Source organism: Lutjanus erythropterus, chromosome 1, assembly GCF_056507025.1.
Source record: "Lutjanus erythropterus isolate fLutEry1 chromosome 1, fLutEry1.hap2, whole genome shotgun sequence".
Taxonomy (NCBI): domain Eukaryota; kingdom Metazoa; phylum Chordata; class Actinopteri; order Lutjaniformes; family Lutjanidae; genus Lutjanus; species Lutjanus erythropterus.
The window spans coordinates 41,439,635-41,449,669 of record NC_139317.1 but is presented as its reverse complement, the minus strand read 5'-3'; the positions used below and the strand labels follow the sequence as shown (position 1 = coordinate 41,449,669).

At 39.5% G+C, this 10,035-nt stretch overlaps 1 protein-coding gene across 2 annotated transcripts; it reads left to right on the top strand.

Annotated features, from left to right (window-relative positions):
- Nucleotides 1-219: 219 nt before the first annotated feature.
- Nucleotides 220-7,644, top strand: dhcr7 (7-dehydrocholesterol reductase). Of its 2 annotated transcripts, none has more exons than XM_084725165.1 (8): nucleotides 220-339; nucleotides 2,122-2,230; nucleotides 3,809-4,031; nucleotides 4,123-4,213; nucleotides 4,419-4,632; nucleotides 5,292-5,496; nucleotides 6,166-6,297; nucleotides 7,180-7,644. In XM_084725165.1, the coding sequence occupies exons 2-8, from the start codon at nucleotides 2,142-2,144 to the stop codon at nucleotides 7,642-7,644; spliced, it is 1,419 nt and encodes a 472-aa protein (XP_084581291.1). In that variant the 5' UTR covers nucleotides 220-339; nucleotides 2,122-2,141. The 2 variants fall into 2 exon arrangements, with proteins under 2 accessions (XP_084581291.1, XP_084581300.1); XM_084725174.1 differs by having other exon boundaries at nucleotides 280-339; nucleotides 2,125-2,230.
- Nucleotides 7,645-10,035: the final 2,391 nt, after the last annotated feature.

Below are 10,035 nucleotides of genomic sequence, written 5' to 3'. Positions count from 1 at the left end.
GGCTCATAATGTTGGTGGTTTGGTTTGGACACACAAAGAAGATAATAATGACAGTAATTTCATAACGTTGCCAGTTCATTGTTTACTTTAAATGAACCATTCAACCACTGGAGAGCTTGTCAGGTGCTGGTGGCTCCAGTCACTATTGTCCAACCAGAAGCCAGCTCACTTCCCAGGCCCGCCTTTGCACGGATACCATTGGTTGAATTTTTATACGTAATGGCGTTATGGGCGGAGTCTGAGGCGCCACCGTGAGTTTTGTCCAGCGGTTACACGATAGCTGCACCTGGAGTAGGCTGAAAGAGGAGCCGAGCAGGCTGACAGTACAGTTATCTACGGGTGAGTGCATCTATTACGGAATTATAATGCCGTATAACGTGTGTTTAACCCTAATTATTATATATTATATACTACTATTATATCGACTCCGTTCAGAACACAAAGGATATTGACCAGTAATGCTGTTATTTGATGTAGTTCACGGTCATTTAGCATCATGATAACGGCACGTGCAATAGACGACAAGTTTAAAATATAGTTTACTGAACATAATATTGAACATACAATCAGAAAAGTGTGAAACGTTTCGGTTTTGTTCATGTTATGCAACAGTGAGCTGCTCCTTCCGTCTGCTCATACATGTTTCGTGTGTGGGGGGGACAAACTGCGGAAAAACACGCTAAACATGGACAAAACAGAGGCATGCAGGTTATTGTAGTTCTATTGTTAGTGCAGCCTTACTGCGAATAATTTCAGCTGACCTGGCATTACCTTTGCTCCAGATGTGTGTGTGTGTGTGTGTGTGTGTGTGTGTGAGAGAGACAGAGGGCGGGGCGGGGGAGTATTAGCAGAACATCACTGTGTCAAGAATAGGGCTGAACAATATGAAAAAAAAACAAGAAAAACACATTTCATAGATATTGATAGATATTGAAACTGTGATATTGTTATGATTTTAATGGGAATTTAATTTCTAAAACAAGTAATATTATGGATGCAAAGAAAATATTGGGGTACATCATTTACTGGGTGATATCAGCCCATTAAACTTGTATCTGTTTACATAGCTGATAAATATAAGCTAATATCTCATTTGAGAGATTGTCAAATCATTTAATTTGAGCTCTATAAAAGTCAGAGTATGTTTGTGAAGTTTTCTGATGAACTTTCCAAGACAAGTAACAGAAAATTTGAAGATACATAACTCCTTGTGTTGTAATAGTGATGTAAAATCTTCCATCTTTGCTTGCTATAGGAGCTAATATGAGCCTTTCTTATCCTCAGGTGTGCCTAAACTACAAGTTATATAAACTTTAAAATACAAAAATGTGAAATTATCTCTTACTGGTATTGGCCATGAGAATCAGGTAGTTTGTTATTAATTTCAGCTGAAGGAAATCCATATTACGCATCCCTAAAACGTATATATATGTGGGTGTCTGTGTAAAAATAAAAGTCAAAAAAATTGTTTTTTGTGAGGTCTGTTGCAAACAACCATGTTACTTTACATCTGGAGAACATGATTTGTAGCGCAGTGCATTTCTGTAGCACCACAATGCTTTATTTATAATGGTAAGTTGTGACACATTTTACCTATCACAAAAAATTTGCTGTCCCTGCCATATGGATATTGCGTTTGACCATATTGCAATTTTGGTAATAATTTGATTAATCGTTCAGCTCTAATTTCAGTTGATCAAACATATATCCGGAGCCTGCTGTACATGCTACCCTTATCAACCTGACCTCCTCTCAAGGCTCTGTTTGTTATCTCAAATCTCCAAGGACATGCACTTAAATTCCCCCTGTTACCTCATTAACATCATTATCATTATCATAAGGCTTACGGAACTAAACTGGGTCATTGTGTTTTTGACCTGTGGTAACGCTTTGACTCGTGAGCATTTTTTAATAGGGAACACACAAAAACACACAAAAAGAAACCAAATCTGTGAAAAAAGAGGAAGAAGATATATTTTGTTTTCATCTGTGCCATTATTGCTCGGACATTTGCTGAATTCCACTGTATGTTACACTGCTTTAAAAGGAGTGTGACGGTGTGCAAAGTACAGCATGCTGCTGCATGACTGATCCTAACCTGATAACCAAATCTTTCACCAGAAGTGAACAGTGCAGTGGCCATGGAGGCCACCAGGAGACGTACGCAGCACAGTGCCAATGGAAAAACCTCCGAAGGGAAGGAAGAGCCCGCACAGTGGGGCAGAGCATGGTGAGTTGATAATATGTCACAGGCTGTTAAAGACCATGTTGCTGTCTAATGTCCTTTGCTAAAATGGCCATCACAAGTTTATCACAAAGTTAAGGCTGCCTTGGACCTGAAAAATCTACACTTTATTCAGAATTATCCAGAATTATTATTATTATATTATTCAGAAACTGTTGTTAGAAAGTTAATTGAGTTAGAAGTTAATAACTTTAAATTAGAGTCCTGACCCAGGATTTTTAAACCACTTGTAATTAAATGTAATTAATGTGTTAAGCAGTGTAATTAAGTAATGTCATCAGAGGATCAATTCTATCAATCCTTTCAGATTATGGTATAATGACGATTACCAGATCATCAATCTTGTAGTAAGCAGTGTGATGATCTTCATTTGTTTATTTTACCAACACGAAAAAATCCTTTTACAGAGAGAGAGGAAGTGCACAACACAGAGAGTAAGTGAGCATAAAAAAAAAAAGAACCCCAAACTTGCAGATAGACCTCTACACAACACTTAGGTAGTGTATCCCAAGGATGTTTTTGAACATTTTTAAATTTCCAGTCAGATTTTGGCACTAACTTAATGTGGGGCCCTACAAATATGTGTAGCAGTGTCTCCCCCTCTGTCCCCACCTGCAAGCTCCTGCTCAGCCCACAAACTCCACAGTGTGACGATGTTACAGTTTGTAAATGTGCCTCTCTTGGCTGTAAGAATGCTCCACAAATACAAAAACCTGCAAAAAAATCTTGATAGAAAGAATCATTAATGACCCTGCCTACAAAAATACCAAGGCCGGGAAAAAGAAGGCCAAGTGAACAACAAGAAACAAGAAACATCTCCGTAAATTCTTAAAACAAAGAAATGAGGGCTTACTATTTCTCCATTGGCTACAAAACCCATTAACACAGGATATGAGAAAAATCTAAAATGGTTCATTGGACACATTACAAAATCCTTTTTAAATAAGTTCTGCATCCAGGTAAACCTTAGGAATTATTTTAAAACAAGTTTCCTTGACCTTTGGTGGAATAGGCCTTTTAATAAATTTGGAATCTGCTTTCTTCACATAGGATAAGGTTTCAACATCTGGAACTTGTGCATACAATCCTCTATTACAATCATGAAATTCTTTGGATTTAAGAACAGCACTAATATATTTGTACATTTACATCATTTAAGTTTAAATCATTAATCACTACATTTGGTACATTTTTGGCAGATTAAATGAATTGGTGAAAAAGGGTTGGCTTTAGAAGTCTTAGTATAATCACTATGGGACTACCATTTTTGTGACAGTGCAGGATGTAAACATAATGGCGTCCTCCTTGGCTGAGCTGTAACCTTTTGTCCATGAGTACGTGCATGCTTCCTTCTGTGCAGTGATATGTGGTCTTATCTTCTGACACAATTTGACTTACTGATAACACTTGAAACATTACAGTAGACCTGACACCTTATACATTTAGAGAAATTTCAGTTGTGAGTTCATGTAAATAATGTGTTCTCAAGATTTTTTCATAAAATACAAATGCCCACAATCTGTCCTCACACTGTATCTGTATGTTTGTCTTGTTCATCTGCAGGGAGGTGGACTGGTTTTCCCTCATCGGAGTGATTGGCCTCCTTTGCTTTGCCCCTTTCATCGTCTTCTACTTCGTGATGGCCTGTGATCAGTACCAGTGCTCCGTCAGCCAGCCTGTGTTTGACTTGCTCCGAGGAGAGACCACGCTGCTCACCATCTGGGCCCGGGCAGCCTCCATCACCTGGTCAGCTGCCAAGATATATGCCATCTGGGTAGCCTTCCAGGTAAATATAAGCAGTGGAACTGGGGGACGGGGACTGTCCATTGTCTTCAGCTCTTGGCAAATGTAAGCAGGTTACATGTGTTGTCCCTTAGGTGTTCCTGTATATGTGTGTTCCTGACATCACTCATAAGTTTATTCCCGGCTATGTTGGTGGAGTGCAGGACGGAGCACGAACTCCTGCTGGTAATTAACACACACCCACATTCATCAGTCCACAACATATGTTTAATTAAAAGTTCCAGTATTTAAACCAGTCTGGCTCAGTGCTTTTGGGGAGTATTGGTATTCTGTAACAAAACATCTGATCCCTATTTAAAACCTTCATTAACAGACCAGTGTGGAGATGGTATCTCCTAAAACCCATCTTCCTCTTTTGCCTCGACTTTAGGCCTGATAAACAAGTACGAGATCAACGGGCTGCAGTGTTGGCTCATCACTCACGCTCTGTGGGTTGCCAATGCCCACTATTTCCACTGGTTTTCTCCCACCATCATCTTCGACAACTGGATCCCCCTGATGTGGTGTGCTAACATACTGGGCTACGCTGTGTCCACCTTCGCTTTCATTAAGGCCTACCTCTTCCCCACAAACCCTGAAGACTGGTGAGGACTGACAAATACAGGATGACAGGATGTTGTTGGAGCACACCAATCAAAAATACATATTTTTCTTCTTATTGGTAGTGCTATTTATCCATTTAGATAGTTTTGGTGTGAGTTGACAATATTGAGTACTGTAGATACTGGCTGTAAACATGTCTGACTTCTCTTAAGTATAATGGAACTAGATGGCAAAACTTAATTTGCAAAACTCAACAGCAATGTCTCTTTCCAGGAACCATGACCCAATTACTCAAGATACCTGCTACCTACTACCTAACTAGACCTGCCAACCATATCACTACGCTGAAGGAGCATGCATCTACTCATGGACGAGAGCCTCGTGTTAGTGACAGTGTGGGATGTAAACATTAATGACATCCCTTGGCTGATCTGTAATGTTATGGCACCATTGAGCTACCTCTAACTGTAGTTCAGCAGAAAGAAAATAGTTCCAAGATGAAACTGCTCACAACAATTTCTGTGGATTATGTAACTCACACCATAACAACCTAGATGGATTTATAGCACTACAGGCCAGGGGAAAAACATGTATTTTGATGTTAACTGTCCCTTTAAAGGTAAACTAGTTATGTACTAGGTATTAGTAAACAACTGCGTCAACTTGTTTTCTTCCACCTCTTGCTTTCTTTTTTCTACAGCAAGTTCACAGGGAACGTCTTCTACAACTACATGATGGGCATCGAGTTTAACCCGCGCATCGGCAAGTGGTTTGACTTCAAGCTCTTCTTCAACGGCCGGCCTGGCATCGTGGCCTGGACTCTCATCAATCTGTCCTACATGGCCAAGCAGCAGGAGCTGTACGGCCACGTTACCAACTCCATGATCCTTGTCAATGTGCTGCAGGTAAGGTGGAGTAAGGATGAATTTTAATGGATGAATCAGTCATTCTATTTAAAAACTTAGCAGACATGTGTGCTGATACCAAGCAATGCTGAAGATAAGATGTTATATGAAACTTATTTTATTAGTAATTTAGTAATTAGTAATTTATTTGAATTATCAAATGTAGGTTCTTAAAATCCCCTTCATGTTGTGTTTTGGCATTTACTTTAAAAAAAAAAATACTATGATGACACCCTTACAAGCAGTGCAGGTATTTTATTACTCTTGCTCAACAGTTTTGGATGTGTAGAGCAAAAAGAAAATATAGATGTTTCAAGTTTTACTTGTTTTGCTTTTGCCAAAATCTGCCTACAGTTTTTAACATATAATTAATTATAATGTGCACTTTACACTGTTTTATAATAAGGGAAAAAACAGTGTTGCTCACTTGTTGAATGAAGACATTTAGCAAGGATGGACAGATTCTGAGAAAGCATTCAATGTAACTGAATCATCATGTATCGAATCAAAACGAAATGATTCTGAATTGAATTTGGAGGTCAGTTCAATTTCCAGCCCTATCAAAGATAAATGTTCATCCAACTTTAACTTTATTACATGTAAGGTTCTCTGAAACTTGGTGAGTCTTTATAATAACTGGAAGACTGTGTTGACTGTGTTTCATTTTAGGCCATTTATGTGTTGGATTTCTTCTGGAATGAGGCATGGTACCTGAAGACCATCGATATCTGCCATGATCACTTTGGATGGTATCTGGGCTGGGGTGACTGTGTCTGGCTGCCCTACCTCTACACACTCCAGGTGACACACACAAACACACACACACACACACGGTAGCACACAGAGAGGAATAATGATGGTGTAAATATGAAACGATATCTTTAGTGGTCCTTTGCGTTGTCATGTGTAAATACCTCTCTGATGTCAAGAACATCTGATTTTATAGCTGTGTGGACTTTAAAAAGTAGGTCACATTGCTAAACTGTCAGGAGTGAAGTTAAATAATATGCTTACATGTTACACTCTATCAAAAACCTGTCATCCACTTAATCATTGTTGTTTTAAATAAAAGAATATGCTGTGTGAGTGGGTGTCATAGAAAAATATGTATTTTGAAGTACACCACACTCTGAATGGACATCCAAATAAAAGATTTGTGACAGTAAAGGCCCTTTTCCAGCAAATTAGCTCTTGGTCTTGAATGGAACTGGTTCAAGCAACAAAACAAAACAAAAACAAAACAAAACTCTTCTTGGAGCTTGTGGAACTTGGCTTATAAAAAATCTTGGAATACTCTTTAATGGAGCTTCCCAGCAAAAGTTTTTCACATGATTGTACTTGTATAACTGGTGTGACATCTTCAATCTTGAATCTTGGAAACTTGGTGCTATTTAGCAAACCAATCCACATTTCCATCAGTTTTGAGTGGAAACATTGTAATCATGGATGTCATCAACAGAGGGCGCTGTGCAGTGTCCTGTAGAATATGACATGCCCTCTTTGGTTCCCAAGGACAACTTATTACTTTTCTGTTCCAGCTGGAAACTAACATTTTGGGCTCTGAACCAATTTATTTTTTTGTGAAAGTGCTCCAAACGGTTCAAAATTAGGTGTGTGAACAGAACGGGGCAGTTCCATGTTGGTGGAAAAGTCCTATAAGTGTAAATAAATGTGTTTCTCCAGGGTCTGTACCTGGTGTACCACCCAGTCCAGCTCTCAGACACTCATGCCCTGGCTGTCCTGTTGTTTGGCCTCGTTGGGTATTACATCTTCCGCTCCACCAACCACCAGAAGGACCTGTTCCGGCGCACAGAGGGTGCCTGCTCCATCTGGGGCCGGAAGCCAACCTACATCGAATGCTCATACCGCTCGGCTGACGGTGGCATCCACCACAGCAAGCTCATGACCTCAGGTTTCTGGGGAGTGGCCCGGCACTTCAACTACACCGGTGATCTGATGGGGTCGCTGGCCTACTGCGCAGCCTGCGGCTTCGGCCACTTACTCCCGTACTTCTACATCGTTTACATGACCATTCTGCTGGTCCACCGCTGCGTGCGTGATGAGCACCGCTGCAGCAGCAAGTACGGCAAGGACTGGAAGCGCTACACAGATGCTGTGCCTTACAGGCTAATTCCTGGAGTGTTTTAGGAGGAGGTGAAGAGGAATGGGAGGAGGGTGGAAGAGGGGTAGGGTGGGGGCTAAGATTAAAACAGATAACAGACATTATGTAATTGGAAAGGCAAGATAAATATGAGGTGTGACTGTACGTGTGTGTGTTTTGTATATCAGGTATACACCATGCTGATGTGTATGCACATGTAGACTGCTGCACATGAAGGCAGTTTGACACACCAGTCTGCTGCTGTCTTTATACTGTGATCATTTAAGACTGTTTTTAAAATCAGTACAATATACCTTGGACAAAGCACAACCTAAAGCACCTCAGTTCTGTAGTGGAGAGCTGTCTATGACTGTTCTACACAATGCTGTGGCATTCCCATGATTCATCTCTGTATGAGGTATATTGTAACTTCATTTATTAATTTAAAGGCCCAGTGTGTATGATTTAGGGGCTCTCATTTACATAATATAGTGAAAATGGAACATATTATATTGAGGAATATGTTTGCATTTGCATTTTATCCCAGATTTAACAAACCAAACACTGACTTCCAAAACAGCCTTTTGTGGGGTTTTCCCAGGTTTGAGGCCAATGTAGTTTCTCCAAGATGCTTCAGAGGGGAAGGGGGTGGGCTGAAGGGAGGTGTTTATAATCTGCAAGCTCACTGCTAGATGCCACCAAGTCATACACATTGGTCCTTTAAGTTAAAGAAAGACAAGTTTGTCAGTTTGACAGTCATTTATCAGGAAAATACCAAAACATGGCTGGTTAAGTCTCTCAATGATGAGGGGGCTTTTGTCTTTTGCTCAGTAAAATAAGCAATTTAATGATGTCACTTAACACTCGGATACAGCCTGACAGGTCCTATTCATTATTTTTGGCATACTTAGACTAAATGAGCAGCCTAATTATGAATGAAAAACTGATATATTTATTAATCAATATTGACTGTAATATTTTGTTGCTGGCCTACCGGCTTAATGGACCAAATGTAATTACATGCTCCACTGACGAGACCCGCCTCATAAAAAGTTATGTAATCTTTGTACAAAGGTTGTCTGAGAGGTTGTCTGAGTGCTCAGATTGATTCAATGCCATTTTCATACTGCATCTAACCGCAGGGGGATTTTGTTACAAGAGTCTTAGGTTAGGTAATTGCTGGTTTTGTTGGTGAGAATTTCCCTCATTGTGGTTGAGAGCCGCATGTTCACATAAATCAGCCTTGTTATAGACAGGCTTAAAGACTCATTAGACTATAAGAGCCGCAGAAATTTTCCAACTTTAACAACAACAAACAGCACTTTGTGTTCTTTCTGATGTTAACTCTGAAACTTAACAACTACAAGTTAGTTAGATCCTTGTATTTGCTTTGTGTTAAACTAACATATCAAGTAGATTAAATCTAGTGTGTGTAAGCTCTATTATGATAGAAATATTTTTTGTGTCCAAGCACCACATGTTCTGTTTGTTTTATTGCCTCATGCCAGCACTGCCTGTCCTAAAGTAACAAAGTAAACTTCAGCTTTTGTTATGACTGTTTTTCTATCTACCTACAATGATTTTTTTCTCTCATAAAATTTTATTCATCAGTTCTATCACTGTGATGTAGTCTTATAGGTCAGACTGGTAAAAAGGTTGAATTTGAGATTTTGATATGATTTGGTGAAATACTGGGTGAAACAGCAGCTCACTCCACTGTATCCTTGATGAAACTCTCAGTGTTCAACACTGGGGGGCAGCAGATATCAGCTAATACAGGTGGCCAGGTCAAGCTAAAGAGATTTACTTGTATAGAAATATAAATTCCACCTAATAACTTGAGTGTAATCACAAAGATTTGTAGCTCCCCTCACTGTCTATTCACAATTTTAATTCAGCCAATGCAGGCCAAAGCACAACATTATTCTCTTGATGCTCTTAGTCACTTCTTACATGTGTTATCACCATCATTGAGTCAGTGTCGTCGTGCATTCATCCATAAATACTTTTAGAATTTTATTTGCAACATTTTGCCCGACTAAAGGTCTTCCTCAGGTAAAGCAAATAATTACAAATCACACCCACATCGCTGACTTTTATTGTCCGTCATTGGTTTTAATATAGATTTATGTGTGAGCTCCTGGATACGTGAATTCCCTCAAGAGGTTGAATAAATTATCCATCCATCCAGGCATCCATTGCACAGGACAGTGTCATACAACTGAAGGAGATTGTTAAAAAACATTTGGTAAAAAGGAAAAGCAAGTTTGTGCACCAATAAAGGAAAGAAACCCTTTGGATAGACTGAAGAACACAGCAGAATGAAAATGTACATTAACATCATGTAATATGGTCGACCGCTCCAGAACAACTTCTAAACTGACCTTGTGGTGAGATTGCTTTCTCAATTTCTAAGGCAAAAAATGAAACTGAATCTT

Coding starts and splice junctions, on each gene's coding strand:
- dhcr7 (XM_084725165.1), top strand. CDS start 2,142: ATGGAGGCCACCAGGAGACGTACGCAGCACAGTGCCAATGGAAAAACC. Junction 4,633..5,291: donor CCCACAAACCCTGAAGACTG/GTGAGGACTGAC, acceptor TTTTTTCTACAG/CAAGTTCACAGGGAACGTCT. Junction 5,497..6,165: donor TCCTTGTCAATGTGCTGCAG/GTAAGGTGGAGT, acceptor GTTTCATTTTAG/GCCATTTATGTGTTGGATTT.